Source organism: Crinia signifera, chromosome 4, assembly GCF_055691185.1.
Source record: "Crinia signifera chromosome 4, ASM5569118v1, whole genome shotgun sequence".
Lineage (NCBI taxonomy): Eukaryota > Metazoa > Chordata > Amphibia > Anura > Myobatrachidae > Crinia > Crinia signifera.
The window spans coordinates 303,717,149-303,737,951 of NC_139220.1; the positions used below are offsets into that span (position 1 = coordinate 303,717,149).

The 20,803-nt window shown below is 43.1% G+C and overlaps 1 protein-coding gene across 1 annotated transcript in view; it reads right to left on the minus strand.

Moving 5' to 3' along the window:
• Positions 1 to 20,803, minus strand: part of LOC146073262 (uncharacterized) — an 89,800-nt gene that overhangs the window by 26,971 nt on the left and 42,026 nt on the right. The window contains exon 4 of the mRNA XM_083180449.1: positions 11,200 to 12,042. Coding sequence (XP_083036575.1) covers positions 11,200 to 12,042 — 843 coding nt within the window. The remainder of the gene's footprint in view (positions 1 to 11,199; positions 12,043 to 20,803) is intronic.

The following is a 20,803-nucleotide window of genomic DNA, read 5'->3' on the forward strand; positions in this document are numbered from 1 at the left end:
AATCCAGGCGGTCAAAATCCCGGCGCTGGAATCCCGTCCGCCGAAATCCCGACAAGGGGGGACGTGCTTGCTGCGCTTGCCACGCAGCAGGCCCGGTGCCTCACTATGCTCAGCACACTAATTTATAGGGCCTTATTCTGGTCGATACATACATTTCCGAATTCTTTCGGATGGCGTTTTTTAGCCGTCTGCGCATGCGTGGGCAACGCTATGCGCATGTGCCACGCAAGGTCTCCGTACTCATTCTCACTAATACCGTACAGAAAAGTGCACCGCATTCACTCGGGAAATATGGGCGTAATATGGGCGTCATTCGGAACTACACAGGGGAGTAGTTTCAAAGTGGGCTAAACTGGGCGTAAACATGGGCGTACACGAGGGAGTGCACTAATTCTGGTAGGCGTGCATTCGGACAGAACACCGACTGCAAATGAACCAAAAGGCAGAAAATATGCGGTCTCCATAAGCAAGTATTGCTTTGCGGACACCACTCGGTCATGCGCTAGGCATTCGGAACACCCAATTAGTACGGCCGCACCTGAACCAATGTCAGCTGAACACAATACAATCCACTCCTCTACTCATTACTCATTACTCATTAATTACACTCTTGTCATTGCTTTAATTGGAACCATTGCAGCTTAAATGGACCATTACAAAACACCCAAATATATGCTCAAAGAGCGGCTGCATTTTTTACACACATTACCAATGTTGCCTAATTGCATAAGTGGGTCATGTGACCAATTTGTGAGTTCCGATAATAGTGGTGAGTTTTGCGATAATACACCGCATCGGTGCGTACGGGCAGGTTCCCGAATGTTCTGACGCGGTAAGACCGTGCAGACGCTGTAAGACCGTGCAGAATATGTGTGTGTCCACCGCACATGCAAGGTTTGGATGTTGTCCGTAAACACGCCCTCTTCTTAAAGTGTGAGTCCATCCGAATGCGGAGGACCGGTGGGCGTTTCTTCGTACGATGTCCGCACAGCGTGGCGTGCGGTGCGCTCTGAAAAAATTCTGAAATTTACGCACCAACCAGAATAACCTCCATAGAGAGGAAGGTCGTGGTTTTAAGGGGATAGTATAGCCAGTTATAAGTATTTTTGTGCAGGGTCTGTGTGTCCCTGCCGAGCTGTTAAGTTAAAAATAGCTATGTTAGTGAGCAGAAAAAAATTGTAAATATGTGGCTGTTGGTGTGGGCTGTTTGGCACAAAGTAGCAATGAAAAAGTGGGGGTCCTTGTCCCTTAGAGTAGCGTGTGGGTCGGGAGCTCTAGGCAGCCGCTGAGCCACTCACTTCCTGGTCTATACCCATCTCTCAGCTGCGCTCCGGTCATGTGTGTACACCACGTGATCGGCGATTCCCAATAAAAAACCTTATTACCAATCACCATAATTTTGCAGAGCGCTACTGTGAGACAAGGAAATAATATTGCACTAAAGATTTTAATAATTCCTCTAATAAAAATCCTATGTTTTAGACAGATGCAATAATAGCAAATGAATTGGCTGTGATATAAGGGTTCCCCCACCCAGAGTACTTCTTTTTTTCTCCTCTCTTGGAATAAGTGTTAACCAAGTGCTCTAGCCAGAAACCCCTGCAAGCTGAGCAGATCATTTTAGGGGACCCCACTTGCTGCTTCCCTTGCAGGTGTCACATAAAATAGAAGTTACAAAAAGAAGGGTTGACTACTGCGCTGTGGGTGGGTGGTAAAAGGGGGGTAGGTAGCTGCTGGGTGTCTGGGGTATAACTACACAAATACCCAAAGAGGATATACAATGGTTAGAGTGAATAGGCACTCCTGCGCATACCTTTACCACACAATAATACAAATGAAAACTTTAGACTGTCTGTGTATATAATGTATATAAAAACAGGTAAAAAAAGATGTATGTATAGGTAGGTCAGAAAATGTTAAAACAAGGGGGGAAGGGGGTGATCTAATACCGGTATACGTTCTATAATACAATGACAAACAGACATATAACATAAATAAAGTCCAGAGTATGGATAGGCAAAAAGTCTTTGAGCCAAAAGTTCTGAGGCCTTGAGTGAACAAAAGGTAGGCTGGGGTTGGTGGAAGTGTTCCACACTATTGCCCGCAATCTGTGGTCCTTAACAGGTATGGATGGAAATTACAGTGTGTATCTCTTTAAGAGATAGAGTGGTGTCTGCCAGCAGACTCGTCCTAATCCCGCGGCTGCAGTGAAGTAAGGCAGCGGTCAGGGAGGTCTCTGGAGATCAACGCGTTTCACCCGTCAAGCGGGCTTTGTCAGGATGTGCAGAATGACTGGTAACCATCTCCGTCTCTATTTAAGCTGGGCTGGCGTGACGTGGTTGCCGCTTGCGTCATTTCCGCCCGTATACAGCTTCCGCCCTCACTCCTGTAGTGAGCTCCGTGTTAAGGTATATCCGCCCTTGTAGGATTTGGCTTCATGTATTGACTTCCGCCCTCTTTAGGCATAACGTGTTCTACCTGTACGGTCTTTGTGGTGGGATAGCAAACAACATATAACTACTAACATATACACGAGTGACAGATGGTATTACAGTGCTAATAAGGCAGGGTAATAGGAGAATTTTAGAGGAAAAAGGAAATATATAATATAATATAATAAATATGTTAAAAGTTCGTACAGGTGGATAGTATATATGGGGGGGGGAGGGGGATGAAGAGTTTGTCAAAACATTTTAGTAGTGCAACAAAAAGGGGAACATCTCATTGACATCGAGCTCTATGTATGTCATAGGTAATATAGAGGGGTCTAGTGTTGTATGGGGATAACACTAGGGTATCTCAAAAAGATTATGATAAAAATGAGAATATAGTACTGGCTGCATATGATGCGAGGTCCATCAGGTATGTGGGGTGAGTGATGGTGTGATAAGGTAGGCTTTGTCAATCTTTGAGGAATGCGTGGAGGTAACAAAGCAAAAAAACACCAAAAGAAGGAGGGAAGGGAGAAGAAAACATCAGAGGGGATATTCCACTTAAGCAAACACAAACTCACGGAAACAGAAAGATCGGTCCTGCAAAAAGGTTTGAAATTCGCCCCAACTTGTAAATTGGACAAATTCAAAACCTTCATAGACCTCCATAAATTTATAAGAAAATTAACCCCAAAGAAATTCTTCGCTAACAATAAATCTAAGGATGAGGACCCACAACCAACAGACAACTTCAAACATACACAACTAAAAGAAAAATCCTCATTCTACCCTCAGTACCTGAAAGGACCAATAATAAAAACTTTCCAAAAACTGGTCGAACAAGACATCGAAAGAATCACAAACAAGATTGACAAGAGGTCATGGAACATCACCCAGAAGGAAAAAGAAGCACTAAAATCACTAAAAGACAACAAAGAGCTGGTTATCAAACCAGCCGACAAAGGCGGAGCAATTGTGGTAATGGATCGCAAAGAATATGAAAAAGAAGCACTTTCCCAACTGCATGATAAGGAAACCTACAAAGAACTAAAGGTAGACCCAACCACGAAGTACAAAAAAGAACTAGGAACTCTCCTCCTGAAAGGCCTGAATGAAGGTGTCCTAAACAAAGGAGAATATGGTTTTCTCAACCAAAATAACCCCATAACCCCAGTGTTCTATCATCTACCAAAGTTACACAAAAATCACCAAAATCCACCAGGGAGGCCAATCGTGGCAGGCGTACAATCGCTCACATCCAATCTGTCCAAATACGTTGACGAACTTCTACAACCAACAGTCACAAAACAAAGAAGTTACATCAAGGACACCACACACATTCTGAGAATACTGGATAATATGACATGGGAACAAGATTTCATACTAGCCACCTGCGACATTAAATCATTGTATACATGCATCAACCATCATCAAGGGTGCAACAATGTCAAAAAGAGACTGGAAGAGGACTCAGAACTAGACGAGAAACAGATCACGTTCATTGTGGATTCCATGATGTTTATATTAACCCACAACTACTTCTGGTTTGGGGACAACTACTACCTGCAACAATGAGGGACCACTATGGGGACGAACTTCGCCCCATCCTATGCAAACCTGTTCCTATCACAATGGGAGAAGGAGTACATCTGGACCAACACAGAATTATCCAACAAAATAGCGTTATGGGCACGCTACATTGACGAAGTGATTATAGTATGGAAAGGAACCCAAGAGGACCTAACCAGATTCATCGAAAACATCAATAAGAACGATCTGAACCTCGAATTTACAAGCACTATCAGCAAGGACAACATCAACTTCCTAGACTTCAATATCTTCACCGAAGGGAACGGAATCGAGACAAAGACCTTCTCAAAACCAACAGATTGCAACAGCTACCTTGACTCTAGGAGTAACCACCATAGAACTTGGGTGAAGAACATCCCTGGAGGCCAGTTCAGGAGGATCTGATGCAACTGCTCCAGACTATCCGATTACGAAACACAATCCAAAGACATAATGGGTAACTTCCTTGAAAAACACTTCAACAAACCCAGGTTAGAGGAGGAAAGAAAGAAGATAGAGGATATCGATCGCCAGACACTACTGGAACCACGGGAAAAGAAAGATGATAATATCAAGAAAGAAGTCCTCTTCCTGACGGACTTCTCCACCCAGAGTTTACAGATAGAAAAAAGCCTACGACGGCACTGGCATGTACTGCAAACAGACAGTGACCTGAAGGACATGATATCCCACAGACCTCGGGTGATATACAGAAGAGCCCCTACACTCAAGACCACCCTGGTGAAAAGCCACATTAAGACACAAGAGAAAACCACCAAACAAGGATCCGGCTTCTCAAGATGCTGCATGTGTACAGCATGCAGAAAAACCAGATACACCAGCACTAATCTGATCAAAGAAGTCCCCTCTTCCACTAATGATTTCATACATACCATCAAAGAGAGGATAAGCTGTAACACCAGTGGCGTCCTGTACCTTCTCCAATGCCCGTGCGGACTCCAGTATGTCGGAAAAACTAAGAGAAAACTCCATACTAGGATCCAAGAACATCTGTGCAACATCAGTAATAAAAAAGAGAACCATAGTATATACCGGCACACTTTACAGAAAAACATAATGCCAACCCCAAAAGACCTGACATTTATAGGTCTGAAAAAAATACAGACCTCATGGAGAGGAGGAAACTATGAGACGATGTTGTCCAAAGTAGAAACAAAGATGATCTACAAAATGAGTACCCTCGCACCGAACGGGTTAAACATCGACTTTGAGATCGCCGCATTTGAGGACAAAGATTGACAAAGCCTACCTTATCACACCATCACTCACCCCACATACCTGATGGACCTCGCATCATATGCATCCAGTACTATATTTTCATTTTTATCATAATCTTTTTGAGATACCCTAGTGCAGGGGTCTTCAACCTTTAAGACAGCGTGGGCCACCTAAAAAAATCCAGTGAAGCCCAAGGGCCACTAAACTCTACTGCGGTATTTTGGACAGCCCCATAGAATCACAGCTCCCCTATAACGTCAGCACAGTCCTTCATAGATAGTTGGCACAGCCGCCCATACTCAGCACATAAGCCCCCCCCCCCCCCCCCCCCCCACACACATACCCCAATAGTCATCAGCAGCCAATTTGGGATCCAGTGCAAACAGTAAAATATGTGCCCTACCCCCATATATAACTTGATATTGAATAAATTGCACGCGCCGTAGGCGCGCTCCCAAAAGAGGTGTGGCCTAATTATAAGGGGCGTGGTCTAATTATAAACAGTGTAAACTTGCAGGAAAACAATTACCTGACACCTCTTTTGCAACCTGCATGACCAGACATTGGTTACTGCAGGAATGGTCGTTGTCCTCACACGCTTAAGTTGACTGAAGGCTGCACAGTGACATATAAACATGAAGGCCCACACAGTGAAATAGTATGCCTCACAGATCAAACCCAAACAATGAAAGGCTACTTAAATCAATATACACTGTTTCACTGTTTATCTGTAATGTCCATTACACATTGTGCATCACACCATAGTGTCCATTAGACATTATGCCACACACCGTAATACCCGTTGTACATTGTCATACACCGTAATGCCCATTACACATTATGCCACACACCGTGATGCCCATTACACATTAATCCACACAAAATTATGACCATTGCACATTATGCTCCACACTAATGCCCATTATGCCACAGACCATAATGCCAGCAGTACTCCTGCTTATACATATGATGCTCCAGCAGTGCCCCTCACCCAATGCCCCAGCAGTGCCCCCACACAATACCCCAGAAGTGCCCCTCACACACAATGCCCCAGCAGTGCCCCTCACACACAATGCCCTCAGTAATGCCCCACACACAATGCCCCCAGTAATGGCTGCAGCTTTGCCAGGTCCCCTGCTCCTGCCAGCTGTACCTCCTCATCCTGTAGTTTTGCCGGGTCACCTGCTTCCACCATCCATGCCTCCTCCTGCAGTTTCGCCGGGTCCCCTCCACCAGCTGTGCCTCCTCCTCCTGCAGTTCTGGCGCCGGGTCCCCTCCTCCCACCAGCTGCGTCTCCTCCTCCCGCAGCTTCTCCGGGTCCCAACTCCCCAGCTCCCACCAGACGCGCCGCCTCTTCCTCCCTCAGCTGCGCTGGATCCACTCCTCTGCCCTGCCTGCAGCCAATGAAAATCGGGTAGGCGGCACCCGGGGGGACTCCATTACGCTGCCTCCCTCGGCAGCATTTTCTTTTACTTAAAAATAAAAAATCCTGTGTATGGCGGGCAGGGGGCCACTGAGATCAGCTCCGCGGGCCACTCGTGGCCCGCGGGCCATGGGTTGAAGACCCCTGCCCTAGTGTTATCCCCATACAACACTAGACCCCTCTATATTACCTATGACATACATAGAGCTCAATGTCAATGAGATGTTCCCCTTTTTGTTGCACTACTAAAATGTTTTGACATACTCTTCAAACCCCCCCCATATATACTATCCACCTGTATGAACTTTTAACATATTTATTATATTATATATTTCCTTTTTCCTCTAAAATTCTCCTATTACCCTACAAATAATTATTTACTCACAGCCAATTCATTATTTGATAAAACTCTCCAGGACGCTTCAGATCAGACTGTGTATATACACATACATGTATATATATTTTTTACCCACAAGATGGCACTGGACACTGCGTCCCCAGCAAACTACTAGTTTGTCTGCAAAACGCAGATACCTTGCCTTATTAGCACTGTAATACCATCTGTCACCCGTGTATATGTTAGTAGTTATATGTTGTTTGCTATCCCACCACCAAGACCGTACAGGTAGCACACGTTTTGCCTAAAGAGGGCGGAAGTCAATACATGAAGCCAAATCCTACAAGGGCGGATATACCTTAACACAGAGCTCACTACAGGAGTGAGGGCGGAAGCTGTATCTGCGCGGAAATGACGCAAGCGGCAACCGCGTCACGACAGCCCAGCTTAAATAGAGACGGAGATGGTTACCAGTCACTCTGCACATCCTGATAGGCCGCTTGACGGGTGAAACGCGTTGATCTCCAGAGACCTCCCTGACCGCTGCCTTACTTCACTGCAGCCGCGGGATTAGGACGAGTCTGCCGGCAGACACCACTCTATCTCTTAAAGAGATACACACGGTAATTTCCATCCATACCTGTTAAGGACCACAGATTGCGGGCAATAGTGTGGAACACTTCCACCAACCCCAGCCTACCTTTTGCTCACTCAAGGCCTCAGAACTTTTGGCTCAAAGACTTTTTGCCTATCCATACTCTGGACTTTATTTATGTTATATGTCCGTTTGTCATTGTATTATAGAACCTATACCGGTATTAGATCACCACCTTCCCCCCTTGTTTTAACATTTTCTGACCTACCTATGCAATTTACATACGTCTTTTTTTACCTGTTTTTATTTCATAATAAAAGCACTATCTTTATTATATACACACACAGTCTGAAGTTTTCATTTGTATTATTGGGCCTTATTCTGATCGGAGCGGCCAAACGTGCGTACGTTCGCTATTAACGTACGCTAGCCGCACGCGGCCGTTGGGGTTAAGTCCACCCACAACTCTGCCGCATACGTACGGGCATAAACAACGCAGAAGGGGAGTGGCGTACAAATGAGCGTACGCCAACGTACACGGACGGGCCAGCCCTTACACTCCGACAACTGGCGTACAACTGAGCGTACGCCGCCGTTTACGGACGTCTCTCGCCCGTCTTCCCACCGCCTTCTTGCGGAGATCTGAGCGTACGCCAGCTTGCACGGACGGGTCCCTATTGTTTTCAATAGAAAAGTCAGCTTATGTCACCGCTCGTGAGAGTGAGCGTACGTCCGTGTACGCTGACATACCCTTCATATATATGGACCTGCAAATCTTGCCTTTCAACTATAATTATGAAAATTAATTAATTGATTGAATAAATTAATGTGCAAAATAGTGGTCATGGGCTTAAAACATTGCTGAAACATCCTTTGTAGGTGTTAGATGTGGTTTATGTTATTGTATCCTAAATACAAAACCTATGTTTGTATTAGAGTGAACACGTTGACACATGTCGACTTGCGTAGATTGAGTGTGCTACTGTGTAAAGTCTATGAAAGCACGTAGTGAATGTGTATAACTGTTTAGCAAATACCTACCTTAGCATATATAAGCAGGTCTTCAAAAGATTCTTACCTTAAATTAAACAAACCTTTAAATGTCGAGAAGTATAGAAAGATAAGCTTCCAATGTGTTTGAGTGCTGTGTGTGGCTTGCAGGTAGTGAAATCATGGTTTGGACTTAATAGACTGCAGCATTGCTTATTACATTCAGGTGTATGTGTTTGAGTAGGAATCAGCGTTAATTAGCAAACTCAGGCGCACGCTGGCATGCGGTATCTGTAGGGGTGGTTTGAGATGGCGGTTGGCAGCCGCCTGTTTTGTGTCCGAAATGAACGGTGCCTTAGTCGATCGTGCGGTAGTAGCACCGCTCATTTTTGGTGCACACCCCCGTGTACGCCCATATTTACGCCCATTTTCCCTCATTATTTCGGCCGCTCCCCTTTTCACGCCCCTATGCCGCCCCCAATGCCCGTACACTCGCGTACAGGTTTTTTCGCACGTAGAGACCCGTCCGTAAGCGTTGTGGAGTGGTCGCGCCTGCGCATTAGCGAATTTACGCATGCGCAGATCATGAAAAACCCCGGGACGTACGCGTACGGCCCGGCCGCTCCAACCAGAATAAGGCCCATTGTGTGGTAAAGGTATGCGCAGGAGTGCCTATTCACTCTAACCATAAACTAGAAGTTAGTCTGCCCTGAAAGCCAAGAATCTCCTCATTTATATAGTACTGGTCTTGCTGGTATATAATGCCATATACCATGCTGTGCAACCTATGGCAGGACAAACGCCATAGGCAGGCTAGATGATGGTGGCTCCATCTGTATCTCCATGGTCCCATCTTCTAAAATGTAGAAAAATGTACAAAAGGATTTAATACTAATAAAATATATTAGATCAGCAGCCAAAAACAGAATCATATCATTTATAAAGATATTTTTTTTATTCAACAACAAGTATTATGGGGATAACTGTCAGTAACATAAATAGTAGTTACTGATATTGTTTGATTATAATCACTAAGTCATTTTAATTAAATTCTTGATCATAAACATGGTAAACAATGTGTTATCAATGGGATTTCATTCATAACATGGTGTAAAAACAAAATATGTGCTGTTGCCCACAGCAACCAGATATCAGCTTTAATCACCTAGTGCCAGCAAACAAACAACTGTATAATCATTGATTAATACGGGATACAGGGGACTGATGTCTTAGTTGCACCATTATACAATATAATACATAGTATATGAATCAGAGGGAGGTAAGACAGCAATAGGAATGTATGAGGGACAGAATCAGGAGGTATAATAGGGACTGGGAGGAGCCGCTGTTACTCTGTAATGGATATACAGCTCTTTCCTGTACTAGCCCCAGCACCAGTGTGAGCAGAACAGCTGTATATTACAGGGCACAGTAATGGCAGCCACATCGTCATTGTCTGTTATACTGCAGCTCTATTTCCCAGCAGAGAGATTGTCCCAAGGGTAAAGCAGCCCCCAGCTTACTGGTCACAGCTCTCCTGTCTTTAGCAAGATGGATTTATATCAACTTATTGCCATATTCATACTGTAACATTAAAGTTACCTTCCTGAAACACATAATGTGTGATACAACTTACTATTGATTCGCATTCAACAGTCAGACCCTCAGAGTGACTATGTATGTGAGTAATAAGGTTGATCTCTTTAGTAAAACACTTGCTGCATTCATGATGTAACAGCCTGTGAATGGATGTTTATATTAAACATCCATTTGCAGCCTGTCCGTGGGAACACCCGCTGCAAGTTTGGGCGAGCAGCCTGGCATTCACAGGTGGGGTTTGGTGGTTTCACAAGGCTGTGAATTTGCAACCTTTTGAGGCAATTAGAATAAACCCCAAAAATGTGTAAAACACATTTTTGGGGTTTATTCTAATTGCCTCAAAAGGTTGCAAATTCACAGCCTTGTGAAACCACCAAACCCCACCTGTGAATGCCAGGCTGCTCGCCCAAACTTGCAGCGGGTGTTCCCACGGACAGGCTGCAAATGGATGTTTAATATAAACATCCATTCACAGGCTATTACATCATTCCATGGTCGCCGACCATCAAATGATGTGGAAGGCACATGCACATCTAAGGTTGCTCAGAGTAACTGTAGATGTGTGTGCATTCTGAAGGAATTGGGCGGGCAGCTGATATCTGGTGATTTCAGCCGCCTTCCCCCTCACCTGCATCATCAGCCCGTTAGAATGAGCACACCCAGCATTCTCAATGAAGCGCTGGGTATTCCCATATGAAAATGGACAAGTTCAGTGCCCCCTGTCTTTCCGCCCTCTGCCCACAAGGTTAGTTGGGAGCAACCAGCGAATAGGTTGTTCGCCATGGGTGCACGCACCCAGCATCTGCACATGCGCTGAACTGACCCTACACATGTGCAGACACATAACATCTGTGTTGCCCGGCTCTGCTGTAAAATGTCATCTTATGCTGTGCCAAAAGCCCAACATCAGACACCTTGCGAATGAAGGGGTCCGAATGTAAGGACTTGAATAAGGTCCCTTGTTTCTTAGTGAAACACTCGTTACATTTAGAGCATTAATGTGTTTTTATCCAGTGTGAATCCTCTGATGATGAAGAAGAAGATTTCTCTTTACTGTAAAACACTTTCTGCATTCAAAGCATTGAAATGGTTTCTCTCCTGTGTGACTCCTCTGATGTTCAGAAAGGTGTGATTTCTGAGAAAAACACTTGCTACATTCAGAGCATTTATATGGTCTCTCTCCTGTGTGACTCCTCTGATGTACACCAAGTGCTTCCCTGGTGATAAAACACTTGCTACATTCAGCACATTTATATGGTCTCTCCCCTGTGTGACTCCTCTGATGTCTGAGAAGATGTGATTTACATGTAAAGCGTTTGTCACACTCAGAGCACAGATATGGTCTCTCTCCTGTGTGACTCCTCTGATGGCTGAGAAGATGTGAGTTAGATGTAAAGCGTTTGTCACACTCAGAGCACAGATATGGTCTCTCTCCTGTGTGACTCCTATGATGGATGAGAAGATCTAATTTGTTTGCAAAGCCTTTGTCACACTCAGAGCAATTATATGGTCTCTCTCCTGTGTGACTCCTCTGATGTATAACAAGTGCTTGCCTGGTGATAAAACACTTGCTACACTCAGAACATGTAAATGGTTTCTCTCCTGTGTGACTCCTCTGATGTCTGAGAAGCGCTGATTTACATGTAAAGTGTTTGTCACACTCAGAGCACAGATGTGGTCTCTCTCCTGTGTGACTCCTCTGATGTGTGAGAAGATGTGATTTACATGTAAAGCGTTTGTCACACTCAGAGCACAGATTTGGTCTCTCTCCTGTGTGACTCTGCTGATGTCTGAGAAGCTGTGATTTATATGTAAAGCGTTTGTCACACTCAAAGCACAGATGTGGTTTCTCTCCTGTCAGACTCATCCTGTCATAGATAAGATACAAATTAGCTGTGGAAGGTTTCTCCCATGCAGAAAATGAGAATGTCTTTAGAGAATCCTCCAGAGGTGTATAGGAAAACACTATCTATAGTTGGCTTGATCACAGAATAATGTCCTTTTAACAATGGTCTTGTAATGTTCTTAGCAGAATTTCTGGATTAAACCTGTAACATAAAAAAAACAAATTTGAATTTCAAATACAATTGTATTGCATAAAGCACGACAAGTAATAATAGATTATTCAATGCATGTGAGACTGATATATATCCAAGGCAATAGGCAAACATCCACATGGTTTATCATAGCAAATACAGTGGGCAAGAAATAGCACAATATAATAGTCAGTAATGTCATCCCATTAATATACCAAATAAATATGATGCAGTTTGTCATAAATGAGGAATTAATACATGAAAACTCTTCCAAGAAACCTTTGTGGAGATAATAGCAGTATTGCTGTCCATGAATATATCATAAGCCAATGCATGAGAAGATAAGAAAGGGGCAGGGGGTGAGAGGAGCCGCACATGAGAAGGCTAAAATTACCCCCTGTCATATGTTGTAGGGAATATTTCCCAAGACTCTCTGTTGTTCACACCGCTTGGAATATTTTAGAGCAATTGCTATTCTACACTGGAATTCCCTTGGTAGAGTGGAAACATAACCTTCCTACATATCAAATACACCTGGTGCTAAGTGTTCTCCATTCAGAGAAGTTTCTATCCAGTCCCAGACAGATATTGGCCCCAGGATTATAGTCTATAAAGTGTAATTTGTCATAAACAAAGTTCCCATTTCCCATGAAGCAATGTATAGATTGAGTAGTGTGGCCAGTGCTGCTGACTGTCTAAAGCCCCGTACACACGGGGAGATATATTGTTCAGCAATATAATGCTCAGTAGTGTCTCCTTTTCATTAGCGACTAGAGATGGTCGCTGATGAAAGTGAACCTCTGCTGGGGGAGCCACAGAGGTAATCAGCTGGTCGCAGGAGCAAGCTCCTGCGACCAGCGATTAGAGTGGGGCTGAAAACGGAAGCGCACCCTGCATTTTATCGCCGGGGGACACTCCCATCACTGGCAATATGGTCACCAGCGACCATATTTCCAGCTATTTCAGCCCCTATCGCCCCCCTGTGTACACAGCTTTAGAAAGGGAAGGGGCCCTGTCTATTATGTCAGTCCAGGGTCCCACATATTCTGATGGCAGCCCTGATCCCAATGATTGCCCATCAGCTGTGAATGGAATATAAATGACTATGTGATCTAATGAGAAATTCCTAATAAAATGCCAAAATTGACATTGTAATGGGCAAATATAGAAGCAATGGAGGAACTATATCCTCTACAAGGACTGGCTATTTGGGCCACTACCTGTATATTGTTTCTGTGCTACCATTACCTCTTGTTCCTGTGTGTTATCTATATCTGTTTGTGGTGACAAATCAACTGATATTTTTGTTTCATGTGCGCAATGTTTGGGTGATAGAAGTTCCCGTATCCTCACACTTTAATCATGATATATGTTACTAGTATGTTATTGCAACAATCTTAATGAATCACCATTCCTTGATTATATTTTACATACAAAAAAACGGATATATATATATATATATATATAGATGCCATGACCTTAAAAAAATGCTTATTAGTACTGCTCCCCCCCCTGCCCTCTATATATATATATATATATATATATATATATATATATATATATATATATATATATATGAGATAGAAGGGAGTTCAGAGTGCGCCTCTAATTACAATCACAAATAATATTTCAATGAATTACTATATAATGTTTTTAAAAAAACAACTTTTATTCAAAAGTGTCTTCTGCAAGATGTCGGTAGCCTAGGGCTACCGACATCTTGCAGAAGACACTTTTGAATAAATGTTGTTTTTTTAAAAACATTATATAGTAATTCATTGAAATATTATTTGTGATTGTAATTAGAGGCGCACTCTGAACTCCCTTCTATCTCATTTCTATTACTTTGGTTCCTGTTTAACAGAGGATCCCTCAGAGTTGCTGCCACTAGCAAACGTTAGCGCGGTTTGGGTATCTTTTTCTTTAATATATATATATATATATATATATATATATACACAAGTAACTAGCCAACATAACCATAATGTCAGCTCCCAAACAGGGCAAAACGTGAAGCTCCATTGGGCGCCATCTAGTGACTGCCAGCATGCACAACACTCCAATTCCCCCATAAAGGTGAGGAGCAGCATTATCCTTTTATTGTGTCAGATATATTATACAAATGATCCCACAGTATGATAGAGAATATATAGATATAGTCCATATGGTACTTATACATGATATCATATAACTGATAAAGAACACATAGAGATATATAATGTACATATTACTGATTATATATATTGTATCACATATGGTATTATACAGTATAATTATGTGACATGTAAATGATTCCTGCCCCTACATTACTGACACATACAATTTAGATGAAAAATTATAAAGTCCCTTTAATATATTTATACATAGAATGTGACCTTTCATGAATTTGTATATTGATTTATAAATACTTAACTACAATGTCACATATAGGATAAGGCCATATTATTATATTATATAGTAATAATAACTTATTATATATTGGTCAAATAAAATGTAATCACTAATAACAAGGCAATATTCACAAAAGAATAGTAAAACAGATTGTGTAATTATCAGCATAATCTTATGTATAATATAATTACCTTACTCTGGGGATCCTTCCTCTGTCTCTCTCTTACTCCTCCGTCCTCCCAGCTCTCCAACCAGTAACTGATCCAGCAGCTCCTCCATCAGCTCCCAGTGGCCTGATACAGCCTATTTATAGTCACTCCTCCCCATCTCTCCCCAGTAGTTCCCAGGATGCCCTGCAGGAATTCTTACACTGAGAGGTGACATGTAAATTAGGGTCACATAACATTAGTATACAGTCATTCACCACAGCAGCTCCTCCTGCCCAGCTCCTTGTCTTGTAAATGAAGTGTAAATATTCCTAAAGTCACTTACTACAATGGGAAATGCTAATTACACCCAGGCAGGGTAACACCTTGTATAGTAATTAGATCACAGCAGCCTCTGGCCTTCTGTTATGTCACCAATGGGACCTTTTGTTTAGGAGTCACCTATTGTCTGGCCAGAGTTTCAGCAGAAAGACTTGTTCTACATATCAGTAATAGAAGGAAAATCACTCTCTTTTTATTGGGGCACTGTTTTAAATGTATCTCCTCTATTCACATAATAGAAGATATTAATTGAAAATAGTATTAGTGGCTATCTACATTAGGACAGCGATTATAGCCCCTATCGCCCCCGTGTGTACACAGCATTAGTCTGCAAGTAAGATCTAAATATACGTAGTAAATAGTCCAGTTAAACAGATGCTGAATGGAAAGTGCCTGTAATTATAATCCTGTCAGCACTGGATACATATAGTTAGTTTCACAGACTGTACAAAAGGGAAACACATAGATGTTACCAGTGATAATCTAATTAGGTATAAACAGTGTGTTTATAATACATCACATGCGGGCCGGTGGCAAAAGACAATGCTAAGAACACTTCAGCAATAGTAATAGTCCTATTTCATGTTTGAATGTTGCCTTCAGCCCGAGAGTAGTCACGTGACTTGATATGAGAGCACACAATTAGTGGTGTAATTACACAATTATCCCAGTGTATGTGCTTTTAGATGGAAACATCACATTTCTAGTGCAAGACAAGTAACTATGGCAAATGTTAGCAAGTGGAATGGGAACTGGTCTGCAGCGCTGGACAATATGAATAAATTTACTGGAAATCCCAAAGAGAAGCAGTCCACTCCGTAGTTTCAAGGTAAAAAAAAAGTACTGAATGCTTTATTAAATAAAAAGACACATAAAAGGAAGAAAATTTCCTTAAAAAATCACACAAAACTGTCTAAAAGTATATAAAAAAAGGATTCACTCTCTTCTTTGCATAGGAGAGAAAACAATTTAAAGGTAGCTCACCAGATTCTTGGAGACGCAAGTATCCCTGTATACTCCAGACTGCACTATAGGTCCTTATGGTGGGTACACCTATCTGGGTGTATGGGGTGTTTCAGGGCTGGGAGGCCGTTCTGCCACTACGGTTACCTCTCTAGTCCTTATGGATTCCCCAGATCTCAGCTCCACCCGAACTCACGGTATTGCGCTTTGGGTTCTGGAAGCCGCACTGCCACTACGGTTATTCCTTCCTCCTTCTGCGCTCACCTGCAGATCTTTACTGTGTAGTGTATCTGGATGGGTACTTTCAGGACAAAGGAACCGTACTGCCACTTGGGTCCTAAGTCCTTACTCTTCCCCAAAAGGGATCCCCGGTGTCTGGTATAACACGGAATGGAGGGCCGCACTGCCACTGCGGTTTATTTCCCTTGCGTGGTTCCCCGTCCCGGGTCCCGTTTAAAGAGTGTCCAGCTTTGATGTAAAATGCTGGCACACTCCTCCGCCTCTGCTGCCTGCACTTGCAGCGTTTGGCGGGCACACAGGTCCAAAAGTTCTTAGCTGGATACTGTGTGATAATACAGGGGACTCTGGTCTGTTTGGAGTCTGGTCTTTCTCCTTCTCTCCACAAGCAATATCCTCCAGCTGCTCACCAACTAGTTTCTACCAATTATGGTCTTTGTCAAGGACTTAGGACCCAAGTGGCAGTACGGTTCCTTTGTCCTGAAAGTACCCATCCAGATACACTACACAGTAAAGATCTGCAGGTGAGCGCAGAAGGAGGAAGGAATAACCGTAGTGGCAGTGCGGCTTCCAGAACCCAAAGCGCAATACCGTGAGTCCGGGTGGAGCTGAGATCTGGGGAATCCATTAGGACTAGAGAGGTAACCGTAGTGGCAGAACGGCCTCCCAGCCCTGAAACACCCCATACACCCAGATAGGTGTACCCTCCATAAGGACCTATAGTGCAGTCTGGAGTATACAGGGATACTTGCGTCTCCAAGAATCTGGTGAGCTACCTTTAAATTGTTTTCTCTCCTATGCAAAGAAGAGAGTGAATCCTTTTTTTATATACTTTTAGACTGTTTTTGTGTGATTTTTTAAGGAAATTTTCTTCCTTTTATGTGACTTTTTATTTAATAAAGCATTCAGTACTTTTTTTACCTTGAAACTACGGAGTGGACTGCTTCTCTTTGGGATTTCCAGTAAATTTATTCATATTGTCCAGCGCTGCAGACCGGTTCCCATTCCACTTGCTAACATTTGTACCTTTTTTGGGTGTTATTGAGATTGAAACACCATTTGAGAACCACTGCAGCAGAGGGATTAAGGAGCGCTAGAGAATTCCCGGAACTCTGCTTTTTTTCACAAGTAACTATGACAATATCGGGATATAATCTCACACTGTCTTGTCTGCTGTAGGTATATCTTTTTCCCAAGATTATCAATCAGTGACTAGTATAATGTAAGATTATTAATGAAAGAATTTCACATAATTTGTATGGACAATTTGTATGTTACATATCCATAGAGGCAGGTAGCCAGGGAATATATTGTCAGGTAACGCAAGAGATATAATGGCGTCAGTGACCGCCTTATTACCTGACAGCAGCTTTTATATAACACATAATATCCTGTACTGTTCTTCATGGCAGGTAAGTGTCCATAAATCTGTGTTTTATTGGTTCAAGGTATAAATTACTGTCTCACCTTAGGAAAATAGTAAAAGACAGTGTAGTTAAAGGAGAATAGTCTCCCCGGTGTGTCTCTCCGGACTGCTGCTGGTCACTATATACATATATCCAATATGCAGTGTATGGTAACAGGTGTTTTCAGAGGGGTCACCCTCCCTGTTACCAGCCAGTACCAGTGACTGCTAACTGCCACTACAAATGGGGCTTTAGTGGTATGGTGAGTGATCAGGTCCTAGTTACTGGGACTCTAGGGATATAAATAAGTTGAATATCTGCTCTCCCACTCACCTAGGAGGCACCTTGTGTAGAAATACCCCAGCACAGAATGCTGTCCTTCAGTGGTTGTGATGAGAGTATTCAGGGAAAAGAGTTGGGATAGGTAGGAGATACATAGAACAGCCTTTTACCTTTTCCTAGTGTGCTGCTGCCTTCACATACAATTGGATTGCATTGGTGGGTGGTGAGTGACGTTCAAGCTGGTTTTACATTGCCAAAACCTGCTTTCAACCCGTTTTTGTAAACATGTCTTAAAATGGTTCAAAAGCCAGTTAAACCCCTTTCATATTGCATGTTGTAAAGGTATATTGCAGTTTCAATACCATTGTTGTACCTTCAGATTCAACCCGTTTCACCCATAGAAAGCCATACAATGTTATTTAACCCCTTCACGACAATTGACGTATATATACGTCATGGCCGGGAAGTACTTCCCGACCGTTGACGTATATATACGTCATGGCTTAAAACTGTCACTGCGTCTAGAGACGCAGTGACAGAGGGACGATGTCTGCTGTCCCTGACAGCAGACATGTCCGTGCATGCCCAGGGGGGGCGGCGATGCCGCCCCCCCGTCGCCGATCGCTGTGATTGGCTGTTCAGTGTGAACAGCCATTCACAGCGTTTTCCTGTGTCACCGGCGAATAACGTTCGCCGGTGACACGGGATCGGAGGTGATTGGTGCTGTAAAGTACAGCACCAATCACCGCGGGGTGTAAGGGTGACACTGGTGTCACCCCACCTCACCCCGCCCGCCCCCAAAGGCCGTGATTGGTCCGTCGGACCGACGGACCAATCACAGCCGTGGAGGGGGGTTTAAACTAACGGTGACTGCACTGCAGACGCCATTCCGGTCTGGAAAAGCGTGCAGTGCGGTCACCGTGCCCCACCTGCCGCCTATACTGACCAGAACCCTTACCTGATCATTGATCATTGATATTGTGACATTTTGTGACATCCTGTGCTGCATCTTGTGCTGCATCTTGTGCTGCTGCGATTTATTAGATAGATAGTTAGAGAGAGTTAGAGAGAGAGAGATAGAGAGAGATAGAGAGAGATAGAGAGGCCTAGTGCTATATTTTGTGCTGCTGCAGTGTGATAGAGCTATAGATAGAGAGATAGAGAGAGATAGAGAGAGAGAGATAGAGAGAGAGATAGTGACAGATTGTGCTATATATTTTTTATATAACTGAAAGAGATAGAGAGAGATAGAGAGAGATAGAGAGGCCTAGTGCTATATTTTGTGCTGCTGCAGTGTGATAGAGAGAGATAGAGAGAGAGAGATAGAGAGAGAGATAGTGACAGATTGTGCTATATATTTTTTATATAACTGAAAGAGATAGAGAGAGATAGAGAGAGATAGAGAGGCCTAGTGCTATATTTTGTGCTGCTGCAGTGTGATAGAGCTATAGATAGATAGAGAGAGATAGAGAGAGAGAGATAGAGAGATAGTGACAGATTGTGCTATATATTTTTTATATAACTGCTGCAGTGTCATAGAGTGATAGATAGTGAGAGATAGAGAGAGATAGTGATAGAGTGCTAAATTTTGTGTCGGCTGCCCCCGCCTTTTTGTGCTGATCACTATATCTGAGGTGATCAGCAACTTTTTGGGGGTACAGAGGTTTTTTTTTTTTATATATACCTGTCAGTACCACCAAAGGTTGTGCACCTGCTGCCCCTCACTGGTAATCAGTGTCGCATCACTGATCACCTTTTTTTATTTTTTGTGAGTGCTGTGGGGTCTTTTTTACATTTTTTTTTTACACACACTGTGATTTTGTGTGTGTCCTGTGGCCACTGTGCACTGATCAGTGACGTACATCACTGATCAGCTTTTTCGGCATAGGGTTGATCTATTTTTTTTTTTTTTTGATCAAATTCCTGTTGCCTTTGAGCGCTGTTCAGTGACGGACGTTACTGACCAACATCTGTGCTCAATTTTTGGCGCAGGACCTTTTTTTTTTTTTTTAACCCCTTCCATTTTTTTTTTTTTTAACCCCTTCCATTTTTTTTTTTTTTAACCCCTTCCATTTTTTTTTTTTTGAACCCTTCAATTTTTTTTTTTTTGTATTTTTTTTTTCTGCACTACATACACAATACACACTACATACCCCCTGGGTTGAAATAAAGTTTGTACCCCCCCCTACACTATACACGTGTTGAAACATTTCACTACCAGTAACACAAAAATATAAATGGCATCCCAAATGTCATCCCAAATGTCGTCCCAGTCATCCAGGAGAATGTATTCGGTGGAGGAGGCATATGCCATGCTTGCATCTGACTCTGACACAGCCAGTGAGGCAAGCGGGGAATTTGAAGGATTTGTCTTAAGCTCCTCTTCCTCCTCTGATGATGAGGGACCCCCTCAAAGACGCCCCCGTAGAGCAGCTGAGACCCCCCCCCCAATAATTGATCTCGTATGGACCCCACCACCAGACAATTTTGAGCCCCAGGTTCCTGAGTTTTTGGCCATCCCAGGAATCCAATTTGATTCAACAGGTCTCAGAGAAATTGACTTTTTCAAATTATTTTTCTCTGATGATTTTATAAATTTAATGGTGGACCAAACTAATTTATATGCCCAGCAGTTTATTGCTCAAAACCCCACGTCATCATTTGCTAGGTGGACCCCTGTAGATGCAGTAGAGATGATGACGTTTTGGGGTCTGGTGTTACATATGGGCATAGTAAAAAAGCCACAAATTAGGCAATATTGGAGTACAGATGTTCTGTACAGCACCCCATTTCACCGTATGGCCATGCCCCGGGCT